The sequence below is a fragment of the Aythya fuligula genome, chromosome 15 (assembly GCF_009819795.1).
Source record: "Aythya fuligula isolate bAytFul2 chromosome 15, bAytFul2.pri, whole genome shotgun sequence".
Lineage (NCBI taxonomy): Eukaryota > Metazoa > Chordata > Aves > Anseriformes > Anatidae > Aythya > Aythya fuligula.
In genome coordinates, this window is record NC_045573.1 from 12,202,249 (window position 1) to 12,221,697 (window position 19,449).

Genomic DNA, 19,449 nt, shown 5'->3' on the forward strand with positions numbered 1-19,449 from the left:
TGAGCTCACAGGCCTCTGATTTCAGCTCTGCTCAGAAACCCGATGTGGATACCAGCCGTGGGGGGTGGCAACGGGTCTGCTGCCCGCGTTTGTAGTAGTAACGACAGCCCTAGACTGTCAAAACGCTGCGTGTCGGGCTGTGTTAGACCCACGCTGCCCTGCTGGGATGAAACGATGGCCTGGCCCCCAGGAGCACGCCCGGGGTGAGGGCTGAGAGCAGAGGGGGGTTACTCACGGGTGCCCCTTTCTCCCCCAGGGGTGCTGGTGTGCCGGCGCAGCAGGCTGCTGAGTGGCAGCAACACGAAGCGCATCCGCCTCTGGGCAGTGGCGGCCGTGCAGGAGCTGAGGCTGAAAGGTCCCGAGGCCAGGTAGGAGGTCATGGCACAAACACCTCTGCTCTGCTCGCACCCACCTCGTGCCGTGCCCCTGAGGTGCTCTCCTCCTCGCCTGGCAGCTCCAGGACCTGTCTGAGAGGTGGCTTCTCAGGGACGCGTCAGCTCTGCCCGCAGCCGTGCTGCTCTCGTTGCTCTTCACCCTCAGCTTTTCCTCTCCATCCCGGCGCTGCTGATTCTTTCTGCCTGGATCTTTTTCCTGGATTCTCCTGCTGGAAATGGATGCCTGAAGTTTGTGTCAGCAACGTGGAGAAACTTGATATTCTTTAAAACTTAAATTTTAAAATTCTTTAAAAGAATGAGTGAAAATATATCACTTTTGTTTCTTCTCATGCTACTGCATTCCTTATTTTCTTTCTTTCCTATACTCGATGGTTTCAGTGCAGGAGCCCCTCGCTGAACAATTTAGATGCAAAGCCACGCCTGGGCTTATTAGAAAATTGCACTGAGAGGAGGCAGCGTCTGCTCCAGCAGCTGAGCTGGTCCCTCTTGGATCCTCCTTTCCTCCAGATCTCACTCGGTCATGCTAGAGCACGAAATTACCCTCGATGGGACGATCGTCAGTGCAGCCTTTGATGACTCGTTAGAAATGGGAATTGTGGGCACCACGGCGGGAACGCTCTGGTACATCAACTGGGCAGAGAGCACGAGCATCCGGCTGATCAGCGGCCACAAGAACAAGGTTGGAGGGGCTAGGAAGGGGTGGTTGGGGCTGGGAGGGGCTGGTTTGTACTGGGAGGGGCTGGTTTGGCTTTGCTCCAAGCACGTGTGTGCCACGGCAGTGCTCCCTGGTCTGGCCATGAGAGGGGTCACAGAGGGACACCACAGAAGAGCCTAGGGATAACTGCACCAGGCAGGCAAACATCAAGAAACCCGAGCTCAGATGCTCTAACCTTAGGTTTTTGATGGCCTCAGCCTGTGAGTAACTGCAGGTCGTTCTGCTGCTGTGCAAGAAGGCAGCTCCAGAGTCAATGCTTTTGAACTCTGCTGTTGCTTCGGTGTGCTTCTGTGCTACAGAAAAAAGGTTTCAGATGGTACAAGGGAAGGTGTTGTACTTAGACCTTTACTGCAGAGTGCCTGGTTCCAGCTTTGTGGTTAGGTTTGCTGCTTTCCATTGCAAGCATCGTTGTCAGCCCAAGATTTCTTTTTAGCACGAAAATAAAGCCACCCTCCTTCCTTTATGTCTGGGGCTTCTCGCCTGGTCTTTCCTGTGAGAGGAGTCCTGGGGGATGAGAGGTGCAAGAGGAGCAGGTGTGCTTTAGGCTGCAGCGTTTTTAGGGCCCCTGTTTCCCATCTCCTTTCTTGCTGCAGGTGAACGAAGTGTCCTTCAGTCCCGATGAGACTCACTGTGCCACGTGTGGGGAGGATGGCAGCGTGAGGATTTGGTCCCTGGGCAGCATGGAGCTGGTGGTACAGTTTCAAGTGCTGAACCAGGTAATCGTTTGTGGCGCATCGATCTTTTTGTCTTGGTAGAGGGCACAGTCACCGCCTGGCATTGCAAGGACTGCTGTGTCCTCGTGGAGCAGCCTAAAGCTGGAGAAATACATGCAGGTGGAGCTTTCAGTGCATTTACTGTGTACGGTCCCACTGTTTCCCTGCCATCAGGTCTCTGCCCTGGTTTCTTTTCCAGAGCTGCCAGTGCCTGGCCTGGAAGCCTCATTCCATCGTTGCATGGGAAGCTGAGAGCCAGCACGTGGTGGCAGGGTACAGCGATGGCACCATGCGCGTGTTCAGCATTTCCAGGACAGAGATGGAGCTGAAAATGCACCCCCATGCCACTGCGCTGACGGCGATCGCCTACTCCACAGACGGTGAGGTTCCCTATTGTAACGGTGGGGAGATGCTGCTTTGGGGAGCAGTGAAGTCTCCTACAAGACGTGTCTCGTTCCCTTCCCTCCTCTGGCTGCAGGAGAAATGATCTTATCGGGGGGCAAGGACGGGCTCGTGGCTGTCAGCAGCCCTCGCACAGGAATGACCATCCGCGTCCTCGCTGACCACAAGGGCTCCCCGATCACCGTCCTCCAGTGCACCAGGAAGCAGGTGGGGCCTTCCTTCCCCTCTCTGCTTACTGCTGTGCAGGAGCAAGTCCCCCATGTGGCACTGCACAGCCATGAGGAGGGGCAGCAGCACGGCTGGGTCGGTCGGCCCTTCTCTTTCCTCGTTGTGCCCACCACCCCCAGTAACTTCTGTTAGGTTTTTCTAGGGATAACTTCACCAGGGAGAAGCCACAAGCACTGCAGGAGCAATCCTGAGCCAGTCTGTGCCTGTGGGGGGGACCTTTGGTGGTTGTTATCGACACCCTGTGCTCAGATGTGATGTGTGTGTGCCCACACAGAGCAGCACTCCTTGGGAGCAGCTGGAGCTGGGAGCATTCAGACCCCTGCGTGTGGCCCATGCCCCCAATAACAGCCTCAGGGTGATTTCCCTGCTTCACTTCTTTGCAGCCTGACCTTGTGCACGTAGCTGGCTCTTTGTACAGTTCCTCTGTGAAGCTGGAAGGCTCGGATATGCAACAGCAGGATGTTTTTAGCATCTCCTTCATCTTTCTCTTCATGGAGAGCCTTTTTTTTTTTTTCCTTTGTGCAACTTCCTGAGATGAGAATAATTTTGCCTGAGTTCTCTGGCTTTAAAATCTGGGCTGCAAAGCCGCTTTTCCTGGTAATTATATGGGTAGGAGGCCCTCTCAGTTTTAGGTGAGGGATGTGGTTAGAAGACGTACCTGCATGCAGTCCCCTGGGAGATGTGCAGGTGCAGAGGACGTCCAGAAATCTGTCGCTCGCTCCTCCTCCAGCAGCCTCTTCTGTGGGGGTGCTCAGCCCAGGGCACGCTGCTGGCTCTGGAACCACCGCTTCCTTGTCCTATTTTATTGTGATAAATGACTTTAAGCACTGCTCAAATGAGAGAATCCCGGAGGTTAATCCCGGCGTTAATCCCCTGTGTTCCCATGAACTCTTGCCCTCTGCTACTTCTTGCTGGCGGCTTTCTGTGAAGCTCCAGTGCTGCAGGAGTCCTAACGTTGCTTTTTATCTTCTGTAGTACCACGAGTTTGGGGTGGAAGGAGGTGAGCTCTGGCTGGCCACCAGCTCCGACCGTCGGGTCAGCGTCTGGGCCTCCGACTGGCTGAAGGACAAGTGTGAGCTCCTCGACTGGCTCAGCTTCCCTGCTCCTGCCAGCCCGGAGGTGAGCACGGCGCTCGCCAGCTCCTGTCCCCACCTTGGCACCGTGCAGCCCCGTCCCTTTGGCACTCTCCCCGTCTGTAAACAGGGTGTGAGGCATCCTAATCCCCTCCGAATTCATGTGAGACTGTCAGCACAGTCTGATGTGTTTTACAGGTGTTGTAAAGTTTTTGGTTTCAGCCACCCCGGAGGGGAGGGATGCCTCTGAGTGGGACAGGTGCCGACAGCGAGTGTGCTTAGCAAAGTCATCTTCATGGGTTCTCTGCTGCTGGGAGAACTTGCTAATGCACCTTAGAGGGTGTAGACAGGCCGCGTGAACCATGTGGCACTGCCTAACCCCCGGGAAGTACTGACACTAAGCACGAGGAGACAAAAAAATGCTTTTGCGAAGAGCTGATACTCCTGTGCTATGCAAAACAGAGCGCAGCCAGGAGTCGGCACAGTCAGCACAGAAGAGAGACCTAATTCTGAGCACGCTGCTGACTGATGCTCCCAACAAGCGTGAATATCCTGAGCCAGAAGCCCGGTGACTGCTAACAGAGCCAAACACACCTGCTCCAGCCCTGAGTGCCTGTGATACTGTGCAGAACGCTTTGGCTGCAGAGCAGCTGTGGGATTTGGGCAGCAGGACATCTGCTGTGTCCCAGTGCAGTGTCTGTACTGGACATGAAACAACCTCCAGTGCACATGATATCAGCCTGCAGAAGGAAGCTGGGTCTTTTTGGGGGACGAGTGCTCGTGCCTCAGCCTGCCAGCCCCAGCCCCAAGCACCAGCTGGGCTGTCAGAGGTCTCCCCACAGTGGATGTGGGCAGGAGTGACCTTGCATCCAGTGCTAAATATCTATCTTCTGGGCCCTATTTGCTTGCGCTGAAACCAATCCATAACCCAGTCCCACCTCCATGCCCACGTAGGAATAATGCCCTGGTGGAAATTCAGCCTGCTGACCCCAGTGCGTCCTGCTTCTGTGGCAGTAAACAGCCTGCTGCAGGTTTCCATGGCAGTGTGGGGTTGCTCCTTGCTTCTTTGAAGTGAGCACGGCTGAGACGGCAACGCAAGGAGGAGGAAACAGCCTCCACCACAAGAATTTCCTAGTGCTCGTACAGCTGCAGCCCGAGGGCTGCCGTCCCTCTGTGCTCTCCTTTGCTCCCCGTTGTGTTGGGTCGGGCTGGAGAAGCTGGCCTCACTGTTGTTCCTTTTGGTTTCCCCCACCAGGGTCTCAGCAGCCTCCCACCCAGCCTGGCTGCATTCTGCCCTTGGGAGCACGGTACCCTGGTCTACGTCGGCTTTGGGATGCAGAAGGAAGCCTTGTTTTATAGCCTGCACAAGAAACAGGTACTTCTGGCACCCCCACGTGCCGTGCCAGGGCAGCATAGACACTGCTCTGCTGTTGTGTGGCCGTGTTGAATGAGACAGAGGGGAGGCAGTGCTGCACTTCTCCCTCACGAGACCCACAGGCCAAGCTGGGGGCTTGGGGATGAGCCCCTGTTTCCACGACGGGAGAGCAGGACCCCCTCTAAACCCAAATGTCATCCCCAGAGCAGCCTCCCCTCCTGCTAAGCAGGGCGCAGAGAGGAGCACTGTGAATAAATCCAACGCTGAGGGTGTGAGGTGGGTTGGGGCAAGCAGCTGCAGGGGCAAGTCCTTGCCTCTGGGCTGGCTGCCACTTGCTGCTGCTGCTTTTGGAGGAGAGGGCGGTTGCTTCCAGGACCACTAAAGGTCTCTGAATTGTGTCTCCTGGAAAGTGGAAGTGCCTTTGGCAGGTTCTTTAGCTCCGAGAGAGGCCGTGTATCTGCCAGCATCCCCATTGAGCAGGAGCCCAGCACCCTCCTAAAGGTGTCACTTGAGCACTGTTCAGCTCCCTGCCTGTCCCTGAGGCGTTGGTGTGCTTCTCTTGCTGGAGCGCAGGTCGTCGAGAAGATCTCCTTGCCCTACTTCGCCACCTCCCTGAGCCTGTCCCCTGCAGCTCGCTTCATGGCCGTTGGCTTCAGTGGTGAGTACTGGAGGGTGCTGGGGGCTCTGCCTGTCCCCGGGTTACCTTTTGGTGTGGGGAGGGATGTCCCCTTCCTGCAAGTGGGAGGAAACCAAGCGTCCTCTTGCCTTTAAATGAGACTCACACCCCCAAACCAGGACAAATCCTATGGCCCTGCTGTGGCTCCTCCACGTAAGTAACATCCCAGGCAGGGTTGTGGCAGGCAGGGAGCAAGCCCCAGCAGCGTTAACTGGGACAGGGAAGGGACCTTCCCCAGCACAGGGGCACTCAGCACCCTCAATCTGTCAAGACCACAGCTCCCGTGAGCTCCACAGCCGGGTGCTTCAGGGGCTGAGCAGCCCTGCCCCACTCCCCTTAGCAGCATCCCCCCGTCCCCTGCTTGCTGTCCCTGTACCCTCAGCCAAGGGGGGTGTCCCCTGCCTGCTGTGACCCCCTCCTGTCCCCACAGAGCGCCTCCTCCGCCTGCAGCCCTGCCCCGCGGGCACCCCGCAGGACTACGGGGGCCACGACGACGCCGTCCACCTCTGCCGCTTCACCCCGGCCGGCCGCCGCCTGCTCACGGCCTCGCACAGCGCCCTGCTCGTCTGGGACCTGGGGGGAGGCTGAGGGACAACCGTGACGAGGGACATCCATGACGGGACCTGGGCGGTTGCTGAGGGACAACCACGACGAGGGACAACTGTGACAAGGGGCATGTCCCATGAGGGACAACTGTGACAAGGGACAACCATGAGGGACAACCGTGACAAGGGACAACCACCATGAGGGACAACCGCGTCCCCTGGTCTCGCTTAGGGCCACCGGTGGCCATATGGGGCCCGGTACCAGCCCCAGCTCCACGCCATGAGCCCGCCGCGCTGCGTTTTGGGGCAGTTTCCTCTTTATTTGTCACTTTGCCTTCCACAATAAACCACCTCCGCGCCACCTCAGCCCTCTCGGCCTGGCGGGGGGGACACCTCCGGCCGCCGGGGGGCGCCGCTCCCTGCCTGGCCTCTCGCTGCTGCGGCCCCGAGGCGGTGGCGGCGGCGGCCCCGGCCCCGGGAGCGGCGGCGGCGGCGCCGCCATGAAGCGGGACGTGAGGATCCTGCTGCTGGGGGAGGGTAAGGGGCGGCGGGGGGGGGGTAAAAAAGGGCGGCCGGGGCTCTCCCGGTGCCCTCCCGGTGCCAACGCGTCCCCATTTCTTTCTCCCCGTTTCTTTCTCTCCTTTTCTTTTCTTTCTCCCCCCCCCAGCCCAGGTGGGGAAGACGTCTCTGATCATGGCGCTGGTGGGCGAGGAGTTCCCCGAGGAGGTGAGGCCGGGCTCGGGCCCCCCCCCCTCGGTTTCGGTCCCTGCAGGCCGGGGCTGTGCCGGGCCTGGAGCCCCGAGCTGCCTGCATGTTGCCCCGGGGGGGCTGTGCTGCCCCTCGCTGCCACCCCTGGGGGGCTCAGGGCATGGCTCTGGCTGCAGATGTTTGCCCAGTGCCTCCTGCAGCACCGCCGGCTGCTCGCTGGGGCTCGGGGGGCGGCTGGACCCCGACACCTTCCTGTGTTTCGCAGTGAATCCCATGCTACCAGCATAGCACATCTCCCAGGAGGGTGGATCAGGCTGGGGGGCACCCCAGGGCTCAGCTCTGGGGGGGCAGAATTGCCATTTCTGAACCGTAGCTCTCACTGCAGGACACGGCGCTGTGTCTCAAGGGAGGGCTCAGGCCTAGGAGGCTTTCAGAGGTTTCGCTTTACAGAGGGCACCGTAGCAAGCATCAGCTTGCCGTGCCTCACAGCCCCTTCCTCGTGGGCTGAGAGCAGTGTGTGGGCTGCAGTCACCCTGCCCACGCAGTGGCCGCATTGAGGTCTGAGCTCAGCCGCCCTCTCTGCTGCATTCGGCCTGGTCAATGTGTCCACGCGATGGCACGGAGTCTGCTCGCTTCGCAGGTGCCCCCCCGCGCCGAGGAGATCACGATCCCGGCGGACGTCACGCCCGAGAAGGTGCCCACGCACATCGTGGACTACTCAGGTGGGGCCGGCCCCCTCGCTCCCTGCCAGCCTCACCTCTCCCTGCCCACCCGCGGCGAGGGGAAGGAGCATCCCCGCTGCTCAGTGACGGCTCTTTTCCCTTTCCAGAGTCAGAGCAGACAGAGGATGAGCTGCAGGAGGAGATCGCTAAGGTGAGTAGGGCTGGATGGAAGGGTTGCGGGTCAGGAGGCTGTGCTGCCGTAGCCCTGCAGCTTACAAGCGACGCGCGGCTGTTCTCCCTTCCCATTAACCACCCAGAGACGTGCGGGCAGTTGGTTATCTGCGGATTAACGCTATCGGTTTGTTTAGCAGATTGTTTAATCCTTCTCTGGGTTGTAAGCTGGCGTGTGGCTTGTCCCGGTCCTCTGGGGGGGCTCCAGAAGGAGAGCAGCGGGGGGCGGCTCGCTGCTGACCAGGGGTGGAAGGAGTCACGGAGCACACAGCATGCTCCTGGCCCCGGGGTGTTCCAGCCTTGGAATAGGGGAGAAGCAGTTGCTGAGCGTGGGTGAGACCCCCCTGCTCCCTGTTCCTGTGGCTGCCCGATGAAGCAGTGGCACAGAGGTGGTGGTTTGGGAGCTGGAGCCCTGGGGGACTGGGTGGAGAGGAGAAATAATCCAGCTGGATGGGCCCGGCTGCTCCTCACCACTCCAGGATGGCTTTGGCTCTGTGCTGAGGAGACTTCTTCTTGCCCATGGGGATTGACACTGCGTCTCTGCTGTGTGTTTCACTATTTAATCGCTCCTCCTCAGTGCTCAATGGATGAGGAGGTGGGACAGGGAGCACAGGGGTGCTGTACCCACCCCACAGACAGGAGAAGAGTATAGATGCTTAAAACGGCTCCAGAAAATCCTGCCTAAACCCTTGTGTGGCCCTGGGATTAGCCTGCACAGCTTGAAACAGCCTCGAGCCTTGTGGCTGGCACGGCCACACGTGTGGCACTTTCAAAAGTGCCACTTCCAGAGAGGGGACCCAGCAGAGGTGGGAGCTGCCATGCACAATTCACGAGTTAGTGAAGAGAAATATCTGTGCTGGGCTGAGAGCTGGGGAGGGAGGGTCTGTGTGCGCTCACGGGGCAGTTGGGGCCAGAGCTGATGCTGTCCAGCTCCTCAGGAGCCCATGGTGTCTGTGTGTGTGTGTGCTGCACGTGCTCAACTGCAGCTGCTGGGTTGCAACGCAAGCACGACGGCTGCCAGGGCTCAGACCTGCCTCCCCACCACGGCAGGAGCACCAGGACCCTCACTGACCCCCCCTTTCTCTTCTCTCTTGCAGGCCAACGTGGTCTGCGTGGTGTACGATGTCACCAAGGAAGTCACGATCGAGAAGGTAACGTGCTCCCCGCCAGGCCCTGCTGCTCCTGGTTCTGTTTGGGGTCTGAGACTCCTGCTTAGAGGCAGGCTGAGCACAGCCCAGGCCTGCTCCCACACTGGTAATCGCCTCCCTGTGCTGGGGGCAACAGGCTTGTGGCATCCTTCAGCTGGCATTCAGCATCCCCGGGTGTGCTCTGCCTGCTGCTGCGGGGGAACACCGGGGAGCAGATGGCTGCAGGGCCCTGCCGACAGCTACGGCGCGCGTGCTGGGAGCTGCCTCTCCCTGCGCAGGCTGCTCTGACAGGCCTTTCCCCGTGCTCGCCTTTCAGATTCGCACGAAGTGGATCCCCATGGTGAACGGAGGAGCTGAGAAGGGAGCCAGGTACTGGGTGCGGAGCTGGGTGATCCCGGAGGCTGCAGGGCCCTCACCGCCTTCCTGTCCTCCAGGGGCTGCTCGCATCAAGCCAGCTGTGCAGGCAGCGGCCAAACCACTTGTAGCAGAAGAATGTGGGAGCTTTTCTCCCTCAAAGTCTAGCTGAGGCAGAAGATCATGGGAGAGGGTTCCTCCCCACCTCGATCTCTTGCCATCCAGGCAGAGAGAGGCTGCTGCCGAGGGAGTATGGGGGCAGAGGAGCCACAAGCTGTGTGGGGATCACCTAGGCAGGAGGCTGCTGTGCTGGATTAAAGGCTTCTGAGCATATTGTTGCTGGGTGAAAGCGTAAGCAGGATCAGGCAGTCTGTTTCTCCAGATGGATGCTCCCAGCCGTGGGAGGCAGGAAAGCTGTTCTGGACCTTGCAGCGGAGGGTGGGGAGGCTCCTGGCCGGCTGCCCGGCAGCACGTGCGGCTGGAGCAGGGCTGGGAGAGGGGTGGCCTTGCTTGTGCTCACTGACACTCTGCCTTTTTTTCCCCAGGATCCCCATTATTTTGGTGGGGAACAAGTCTGACCTGCAGATGGGCAGCTCCATGGATGTCATCCTGCCCATCATGAACCAGTTCTCGGAGATTGAGACCTGCGTGGAGGTGAGGCACCTGAGGGTTGCTGCAAAGCCTCCCTGAGGGGTAGGAACACTTTGTCATGGGGCAGGGGAGCCTTCGTGCTTGCAGGGAACACTGCTCTGCTGGTGTTGCTCTGTAAAAGTACCATGGTTTGGGTCTCAAGGGCCTGTGCTTTACGCCTTCTGCCCTTTGGCTTCCTCGCAGAGAGCGAGTTTCAGTGTCTGCCCTGTCTGGCTGTAAACGGTTTTGAAGCTCCACACAGCCCCGTTGGGCCTGAGGCTGTGGAAAGGACACAGCAAAGCCACAGCGTGAGCAGGAGCTTCCCTTTTGTTTTTTTCCTGCTGGTGGGCAGAGATTGCTCTGTGCTTTGATGCATTCCTTGTCTGGCTTGGAGAGCTCCAATTGTCTTCCTTCTGCCCCCATCATGAGCCCGTTGCCTGCCCCACTGACAGTCCTGTCTCTTCCTTTGCATCCTCAGTGCTCTGCCAAGAACCTCAAGAACATCTCTGAGCTCTTCTACTACGCTCAGAAAGCTGTGCTGCACCCCACCGCCCCCCTCTACGACCCGGAGGAGAAGCAGGTAGGAAGCACTGCTCCTGGTTTCTGGAGAAGCCCCTTCCTGTCCGCCCTGGGGGGCTGCAGAGCCCCCTGGGAAGGAGGGAGGAGAGTTTGGGCCAAGATAGCAAGAAAGAGGAGAAAGGTGTACCCGTGGGGGGAGCCAGCAGATAAATACCCATCTCCCCATGCTCAGTGTAGCCAGGACAGAGAATCTGGGGGTATGGGAAGAAGTCCTCATGCTCCAGACCCTCTGGCAACCATGGTGGGAAGAGTGCAGGAGAAACCTTGGCTGTGAGCTGTCCTGCTCCTCATCCCCAGCCCCGGTGTGGCTGTGGCACTGGTCTGCCTGGGCCGTGCTCCCCGCAGTGCAGGAAGGGCTCTGTGCTTCGGGCTGGGGAGGCACGAGGGGGAGCCCCTCTGAAGGCAGTGCCCTGTTTTTATCACCATGGTTGGTTCCTTGCAGCTGAGACCCGCGTGTGCACGAGCACTGACCCGGATTTTCAACCTCTCGGACCAGGATAACAACCAGATCCTGAGCGATGATGAGCTCAACTACTTCCAGGTAGGGCTGGCTGTAGGGCCGGGGCACAGCCCAGTCCCTGCAGCTGCTGGGGAGCTTTGGGGTTGTGCTGTCTGCGTGCCTGCTCACGAAGGCCTTCTTCCTTTTGGGAGGTAGAAGTCCTGCTTTGGAAACCCGCTGGCTCCCCAGGCCCTGGAGGACGTGAAGATGGTTGTGTGGAAGAACACCACGGATGGGGTGCAGGACAACGGGCTGACCTTAAACGGTACCAGCACGGGGGCTCCGTGCTCCTGTCCTTGGCTCTTGATCCAAGCCGAATTAGTCCCTCCTGCCAAAGCAAGCCCGAGCCTGCTGCGGCTACTTAAAGCTCCCTGCCCCAGCACCCTGTTTCCTTGGAGGGAAGCGTAGTCCTGAGGTATGGATCCCCGAGGCAGTGCCCGTCTGGCCCTGCTGGCTGAGCTGCCTGGTCTCTCCCACAGGCTTCCTCTTCCTCAACACGCTCTTCATCCAGAGGGGCCGGCACGAGACCACCTGGACCATCCTTCGCCGCTTTGGCTACGACGACGAGCTGGAGCTGACAGACGACTACCTGCACCCGCAGTGCGTGTCCTGTTGTGGATAGAGGTGACAGGGTGGGATGTCCCCAAAGGGGGCGACCCGGGCTCCTCTCTGCGCCCTGGGGGCTGCTGCCTTGCTCGGCTGAGGCTGTGCCCTGAGCTCACGGTCAAGCTCGTGCTCCTCATGTTCCCCTGTGGCCGGGAGCTGCCATGTGGGGTTGGCAGCAAATATAACAGCCTTGGAGCTGTTGACTGTGCTGCTGGCGCTGGTGTAGGCGGGCAAGGAGGGGGGGAGGCAGTGAAGGCCTGTCCCTGACATCCCTTGACATCAGCAAGGGACTGTGAAGGCTGTTCTGCCACTGCCTGAGCTGTGAGCTGTCAGCAGAGCCCTCCCGGCTGGTTCTGCAGCTGCTGTCTCTTCTCTGCTCCCTGCCACCCCAGAGGTGCTGATCTGCCAGTAATGAAAGGCTCTGGCTGCGAGCTGCCTCGGCGTCTCCCCAGAGAGCAGGCTCCAGGGGCAGACAGCAGGGCTCCTGCTGGTGGAAAGCACTGGGGCTAACGCTGGGCCCTGAGCACGAGGCAGAGCGAGAGCCGTGGCAGCTCCTGGGCTGCTTGGGCAGCGTGGATGTGCCAAGGGGAGTCTGCTCCACAGCATTGAGGTCCTCTCCTACAGCTTTGTTTGGTTTTGTTGGGGTTTTGTTGGGCAGGGAGGGGCTGGCGAGCCACGTGCCCTGGGCGAGATGTGGCTTTGCCAAGGGCCCCCTCACACTGCCCTGGGTTGGGGGCTCGAGGAGGCGTTGGAGCTGCTCACTGGGGTCTCTCCCGGCAGGTTCCGCCTTCCCCCTGGCTGCTCCTCGGAGCTCAACCACCTGGGCTACCAGTTCCTGCAGCGGCTGTTTGAGAAGCACGACAAGGTGGGCACCACGGTGGGGCCGTGCGGGAGCCTGGCTGCTCTCTGCCTGCCCCTGCTCCCCTTCCAGCAAAGGGCTTTCCTCTGTCACAGGGGCATGGGACCGGGGTCACCACCCTTTGCCAAAGGTGCAGACAGTAAATTGTGAGCCTTCGGGCTCTGAGCTAACATCCAAGTGGCATTGCCCCTCCACAACGACTGCCTGCAGCACGCAGGGGGCTGGGGAAAGTGGGCAGAGCTCTGCTGGCCTGCAGCCACGCAGCTGGCACCCCTGTGGGAGGAGAACTGGGCCAGAGAGAGGCAAAGAAAGCAGCTGGTTGTGCCATGAGCTGGCTCTGGAGAGGGAGAGAAAGGCTGTAGAGGATCTGCAGTGCATCTGGACACGCTAATTACTTAGGTGTCGGCCTGCACCTGGGTTGTGGCAGCTCGATGGGAGCTGCAGCACTGAGTTGACGGCTCTGCTACGGAGCTGGGGGAGTTCAGCCTGGAGATGAGAAGGCTCCAGGAGACCTCCCAGCGGCCTGCCAAGGCCTGCAGGGGGCTGCAGGAGAGCTGGGGAGGGACCCTCTGTCATGGGGCGTAGGGATAGGACAAGGGGAATGGCTTTAAACTAAAAGAAGGTGGGTTTAGATTAGATGTGAGGAAGAAATTCTTTGCTACGAGGGTGGTGAGGCACTGGCCCAGGCTGCCCAGAGGAGCTGTGGGTGCCCCATCCCTGGCAGTGCCCAAGACCAGGCTGGGTGGGATTTGGGCAGCCTGGGCTGGGGGAGGTGTCCTTGCCCAGAGCAGGGGGTTGGAACCAGATGGGCTTTAAGGTCCCTTCCAACCCAGACCGTGATGCTGTGTCACATCCCCAGCAGAGCCTCTGTGCCTCTGGTGGCCGGGGGCCCAGCAGCTGCACGCAGACCTTGGGTTGGTTTCCCTGCACGCAGTGGCAGCTCACGTGGACAGGTCCCTGCTGCTGGCAGGGCTGGCTGGTTCCAGCTGCAGCCACAAAGCAGAATCACCCTGCCCGTAGGCAGCGCAGTGACGGGAGCCCCTGGGGTTCATATTCTGAGTGCATGCAGGCACCTCTGGCCTTGCTTGCAGCTGATTTCTGCCACTGGGAGCACCCCCGTGGCATCCCAAGATGGCTTCAGCGTGCCAGGGCCCCTCTCTGCACCCTGCTGGTGTTTGGGGTGGCTGTGGAGAGCCGTGGGTGCGTGTGGGCTGCGTCCTGCCTCGGCTGCTGACTCCCCGTGTGTTCCAGGACCAGGACGGTGCCCTCTCGCCCGCGGAGCTGCAGAGCTTCTTCAGCGTCTTCCCCTGCGTGCCCTGGGGCCCCGAGCTCTACAACACGGTATGCACCACTGATAAAGGCCTGCTTTCCCTGCATGGATTCCTCTGCCAGTGGACGTAAGCTCAGTCCCTCTCCCACGCCTTCGGTCGCCTCGCGTAGCGCTGGCTCGGTTGGCACCCCCCGACCGGCTCCCCGCCGCTCTCCGCCTCTCCAGGCTCGTGGCCTACCTGGACGTGCGGCACTGCCTGGAGTGCCTGGGCTACCTGGGCTACCCCATCCTGTCGGAGCAGGACTCCCAGACGCAGGCCCTCACAGGTACGGCCGTGCCCTCCCCTCCTCACCCCCCTCGGGTCCCTCCTTTGGCTCACCCGGCCCCTCTCTCCTCGCAGTGACCCGGGAGAAGAGGATTGACCTGGAGAAAGGGCAGACCCAGAGAAACGTCTTCCTCTGCAAGGTGCTGGGAGCCAGGGGCGCAGGCAAGTCCGCCTTCCTGCAGGCCTTCCTCGGCAGGAGCCTCGCGGTGAGTGGCTGCTCCCCTGCGCGGCGCAGCAGGAGGCAGAGCGCGAGGCCCGGGAGCGACCTGCGGCGTCACGGCACCTCCACGCCGCGGCTCTCGCCTCCTTCATTCCGTCTGGGGTGACGGGCCCCCTCCCTCGGCCTGTCCCCGGGACCTGCAGGGGCTGCTCCTGCCCCAGGGGTGTCCCCGACCCCACCGAGGTGACGCTGGTTTTCCCTGCTCGTTATGAACGGCTGTTTCGCCGCGGGGACTGGAGCAGTGGGCAATCCTTTCCCTCCCCCGAGCGCTCCTCTTGCTCCCTGCTGTCTGAGACGGTGTTTTCCTCGGTGGCAGGCCCAGAGGGAGACCCCGGGAGAGCCGTCCCTCTACGCGATCAACACCGTGCAGGTCAACGGCCAGGAGAAATACCTTATAGTGAGTCGGGGAGCAGGGGCAGCGCTCGTGGGTCCACCCCGTGTTGCTGGGAAGCTGCAGCACCGTCGCAGTGCCCCTGGGCTGTGTGCTGGTGGAGCCACCCCATCTCCGTGTGGCGGCGCCGTGCCACATGTCCTTTCCCCTCCTGCTCCAGCTGTACGAGGTCAGCGCTGACACAAAGTTCACGAAGCCTTCGGACACCGCCTGCGACGTCGCCTGCTTGATCTATGACCTGAGCGACCCCAGATCCTTCAGCTACTGTGCCAGTATTTATAAGGTGAGTGGCAGAGGCCCTGGGGGATTCAGCCTCTGAGCGGCAGCCCCGTGTCTCCCAGGAGGGTGCTGCAGGAGCTGGCCTTCCCCAGCCCTGGTGCTGAGCTCCTTCCTCTGGGCAGCGGTGTTCCTGGCCGAGCCGTCCCACCCGGTGCCCTCCAGCCCTTCCCAGTTGGGACCCGTCGTGATTCGCTCACCCCTCTCTGAGCCTTGTGCCCATCCCCGCAGGAACACTACATGGACAGCCAGATCCCCTGCGTCTTCGTGGCCTCCAAGACAGACCTGCCAGAAGCCAGTCAGCAGCCCGGGCTCTCCCCCGCCGAGTTCTGCTACAAGCACTGCCTCCCGCCGCCCTTCCTCTTCTCCTGCCACAGCCAGGGCCCGCCCGGCACCGCCGTCTACACCAAGCTGGCCACCGCCGCCACCTTCCCGTTAGTATCCGTCCCTCCCGGGCAGGGGGCTGTGGGCTGGGAGCAGAGTTTGGGGAGGAGGGCTGCTGGCTCTGCCTCGCGTTTGGTGCCGTTTCCCTCTGGTTCTCGGCGTTGTCTGCTTCGACGGGCAATGGGAGCTTCGTTCCCTGCTCCAAGAGGACGAAGGGGACTTGGCTGCCTTCTGCCTTGGGCATCTCTCTGGCAGATTTATTAGATAAGCTCCCGGAGCAGGATTTTTATTTTAGGAGCCTGAGATAAAAAGTGCTGAAGGGGGAGTCGCCAGGCTAGTTAGGAGAGGCCTGCGGAGAGGAGGCGGTGGCTGTTTTCTCCCGATAGATGGATCAGGCAGCAAAGGAGGTCAGCGAGGCAGGACCCCTGATGGCTCTGGGAACAAATCGCTCCTGGCAGGGGCTGGGTGTCGCGCTGGGCAGTGGGGAGGAGGCTGCTGAGGAGAGAGGGGCTCTGCCCGTGGCGAGGCTCGAGGGCGGCGGGGCCGAGGGGCGGCGCAGCGCCGGGGGCAGAGCCCTTTCCGGGAGAACATGTGGGTGCGTTGGAAGACAGGATGGGATTACTAGCGAGTGGTTTTCCCTTTAGCTTCTTTTCAATAAACAACTTTATTTTTAGAGCTGACACTTTTTTTTTTTTCCCCCCCCTCTGCAGTATTAAAATTTAAATATTCTTAATATATCTTAGGGTATGTGGTATAAATAAATAACGGCGTGGTGGAGGGCTGGGGATTGGCTCCTCTCCCCTGATTTAGTGGGGAATGAATAATGGATACGTCTTTGTTGCTCGGAGAGGAGCGCGTTGATGCAGGACAGCACGTGTGTAGGAAGGGGATGTGTACGCACGGGTCCCTTCCCTGCTGGCCTCGGGTTGGAACCACCGCTGGGTCCCCATCGTGCCCGCATCTCCACCTGCACCCACTGCCGGGTCTCTCTGCTCTTGGAGCTGTAAAAGCAGCCTGACCTAGAAAGGCAGGCGCCTAGCTCCTTGCTTGTACTAATTATTTAGATGTTGGTGTGCTATTTCAGGACCACGGCAGGGTAAAGCCTGCGTCCGTTCCACCAGCAGGGCAGGAAGCCCTTGCTTGGCTCGGCGATGCTGCCGGGTGGCCGGCGCTCCGGCTCGTGGTGACCCTGGCCGGGAGCCCCCCCGGCTGTCGGGGAGCCTGGCATCGGGGCAGCCGTCCCCGTGCGCCTCCCTCACTGCCCTTTTCTCTCTTCCTTTGCAGCCACCTGAACGCCACGGAGCTGGGAGCCGCCTCCTTCTGGCTGCGGGTGGCCCTGGGGGCCGCGGTGACCGCCCTGGTAGGCTTCACGCTGTACCGCGCGCTGGCCAAGAACAAGTGAGAGCTGCTCTCCGCCCCTCCACACCAGCCTCCCCCTTCCCCTGTGTCCAGCTGGTCCCTGCTGGGAAATCCTCCTCCCCCCCAGCCTCGATTGCAGGACCAGTGAGACCAGACGTCCCAGCACCAGCAGCAGGATCGATCCTCGGCACCAGCCGGGCGGCTGGGGACCCCTCCCTGGGAGCCAAGAGGCTCACCCCCGTCTTTTATTCTGTTCACGTCTTTTTAATGTTTGTTTTTATGCTCAAACCCGAGTGCTGCAGTATCCATGGGGCAGACACATCCCGTCCACAGCAGGCTGTGCTGGTGCCCTCAGGTCTCCATTTCCCTCTGCTGGGAAAGGCAGCCAGGGAGGGCTGGGGGTGCTCGCTGCCCAAACCCCACTTTTGGGGTCTCTCCTGGCCCCTCCTGCTGGGACGTTGTGGCTGCAGACCCCAACCCTGGGCTGTGAGGGGCAGGAGCGATACCTGGGCACTATCCCAGGCCCTTTCTGTCTCCTGTTTCTGTCCGGGAGCGCTGCAGCGGGATCTTGACCCACCTGCCCTCGTTCCCTGGCTGGCTGCGTGTCCTGTCCCCTCCCCACCCCTTCTGTATTTCTGGGGGTCTGAGGGCTGGCTCTGCTCTTTCCCCAGCTGTGCCATCGCCCAGCTGGTGCCACATGCTGGCACGTGGCCCTTGTCCTGCTGTCCCCTCCACAGGGACCGAGGCCGGAGCAGGTGCCTCCGGGCTTTGCATCTCCTGGTACGACTGGAACCACATCTCTGCCCCGTTCCCAGCCCCATCCCTGTGCCCCGACGTGGGCAGCTGGCATCTCAGCCCAGTTTGGGGCCAGCCCTGCCCCAATGCCCCAGAAACGGAGCCCCCAGGCAGCTCTGTGCCCAGCTCCCCCCTCCCCAGGCTCCCACCCTGCTTCTGCCACGCTGCGGGGAGCCCGGGGAAGCTCCTGGTCTAGAGCCGTGCCCCAGGCTCAAGGGCTACACTCAGGGTAGGCTGATTTACAGGCAGCTGCCTTTCTGTCCGTCTAGTTAAAGTTTTATCGTGGCCTGGAGCTGGCGAGGGCTTGGAGACGCCACCTCTGTCCCCATCCCAGCCCACGTGGCGTGGTGGTGGCACTGTCCCCAGTGCTCGCTGCTGGCTCGGGGGTCCTGGCACCGCCGGGGCCACCTCTTCCATTCCCGTTCCCACTCCCCGTGCCCCAGCTGGGGAATGTGTCCCGTGGGGCAGAGCCCTGGGGCGCGGGGCTGTCCCCGTGCCCGTCACCGCTCCAGGTCTGGTCTTTTAGGTTTGTTCTCTATAACGAAATAAATTTTTACACGCCTTCTGCTCGCACCCGCTGTCCTGTCTCGCGTAGGGAGCAGCACCGCTGTCCCCAGCCGGAGCTCTGCAAAGCCAGGGGGACCTCGGGCTGTGGTGTGAGGGGGTCCCAGGGGAGCGAGGAGTCCCCAAGGGCTCCCTGACCCTTTGGGGACAGTGACAGGACGTCAGGGTACAACCTGAAGCCTCATTTATTTGTCTCTGCAGGCTCTGCCGCAGGCCCTGGGCACTGGGGACCGTGGTCACAGCTCTCCGGGGCCCTGCCACAGCTTGGGTTTGCCCCGGGGACTGTTAAAGTCCCCAGAGCCTCAGCTCTCCACTGGGATGAGGTGCTGGGGAGCTCCAGGGCTACATGGGGCCGCTCTGCTCCCCTTGTGTGTGGGGTCCTCTGGGCTGCCAGGGCAGAAAGGGGTCCCGGGGCGGGGGGACAGAGCCCAGCCAGGCTGTGGGGTGCTCACACGGGGATGGAGCAGAGCTGGTGTGGGCAGGAGGTGATGCTAAAGGGGATGGGATGCAAGGTGCTGGGCTGGGCTGTGGGTGCCCCAGCAGGGACAGGCAAAACTTGTGGGCACCTCTGCCAGCTGCAGCACCTGCATGGTGCTGGGACCTGTACTGGGATGCTGGGACCCATACTGGGGTGCAGGTTCCTGTAGTGGGATGTACAGAGCCATACTGGGATGCAGGTACCTGTATCAGGGTGTTGGTACCTGTGCCAGGATAAACCTGTACCAGGATGTGTGTACCCATACTGGGACGCAGGTACTCAAACTGGGATGCTGGGACCCATACTGGGATGCAGACACCATGCCAGGCTGCATGCACCTGTACCAGGGGGCAGGTTCCCATCCCGGGATGCCCGTTCCCATACTGGGATGCCCATTCCCATCCAGGAATGCTCGTTCCAAACAGGGGATGTAAGTTCCCATCCCGGGATGTCCATTCCCATACTGGGGTGCCCGTTCGCCCCAGGAAGCCAGTTCCCATACTGGGATGCCCATTCCCATGCTGGGGTGCCTGTTCCCTCCAGGATGCCCATTTTCCCCCGGGATGCCCGTTCCCTCTGGGATGCCCATTCCTGTACTGGGATGCTCATTCCCATCACGGGATGCAGGTTCCCATACTGGGATGCCCATTTCTGTACTGGGATGCCTGTTCCCATCCCGGGCTGCCCGTTCCCATACTGGGATGCAGTTTCCTGTACTGGGATGCCTGTTCCCATACTGGGATGCCCGTTCCCACCCAGGGATGCTCGTTCCCATCACGGGATGCCTGTTCCCATCCTGGGCTGCCCGTTCCCATACTGGGATGCAGTTTCCTGTACTGGGATGCCCGTTCCCATACTGGGATGCCCGTTCCCACCCAGGGATGCTCGTTCCCATCACGGGATGCCTGTTCCCATCCTGGGCTGCCCGTTCCCATACTGGGATGCAGTTTCCTGTACTGGGATGCCCATTCCCACCCAGGGATGCCCGT

At 60.9% G+C, this 19,449-nt stretch overlaps 2 protein-coding genes across 2 annotated transcripts in view; both read left to right on the forward strand.

Annotated features, from left to right (window-relative positions):
* WDR90 (WD repeat domain 90) overlaps nt 1–6,342 on the forward strand; it is a 30,713-nt gene extending 24,371 nt beyond the window's left edge. Inside the window, exons 35-43 of the mRNA XM_032197775.1 lie at nt 257–368; nt 903–1,074; nt 1,704–1,826; nt 2,023–2,203; nt 2,302–2,432; nt 3,429–3,572; nt 4,782–4,901; nt 5,475–5,559; nt 6,008–6,342. Coding sequence (XP_032053666.1) covers nt 257–368; nt 903–1,074; nt 1,704–1,826; nt 2,023–2,203; nt 2,302–2,432; nt 3,429–3,572; nt 4,782–4,901; nt 5,475–5,559; nt 6,008–6,165 — 1,226 coding nt within the window. The 3' untranslated portion in view covers nt 6,166–6,342. The remainder of the gene's footprint in view (nt 1–256; nt 369–902; nt 1,075–1,703; nt 1,827–2,022; nt 2,204–2,301; nt 2,433–3,428; nt 3,573–4,781; nt 4,902–5,474; nt 5,560–6,007) is intronic.
* Nucleotides 6,343–6,622: 280 nt separating this feature from the next.
* RHOT2 (ras homolog family member T2) lies at nt 6,623–17,991 on the forward strand. The gene is made up of 19 exons (XM_032197409.1): nt 6,623–6,659; nt 6,790–6,848; nt 7,471–7,552; nt 7,660–7,703; nt 8,821–8,874; nt 9,188–9,240; nt 9,771–9,879; nt 10,334–10,435; nt 10,877–10,975; nt 11,090–11,198; nt 11,413–11,533; nt 12,320–12,404; nt 13,650–13,795; nt 13,894–13,994; nt 14,069–14,199; nt 14,530–14,610; nt 14,765–14,887; nt 15,112–15,314; nt 16,549–17,991. Exons 1-19 carry the CDS (start codon nt 6,623–6,625, stop codon nt 16,664–16,666), a joined length of 1,857 nt encoding a protein of 618 aa, XP_032053300.1. The 3' UTR covers nt 16,667–17,991.
* The last annotated feature ends 1,458 nt before the right edge of the window (nt 17,992–19,449 follow it).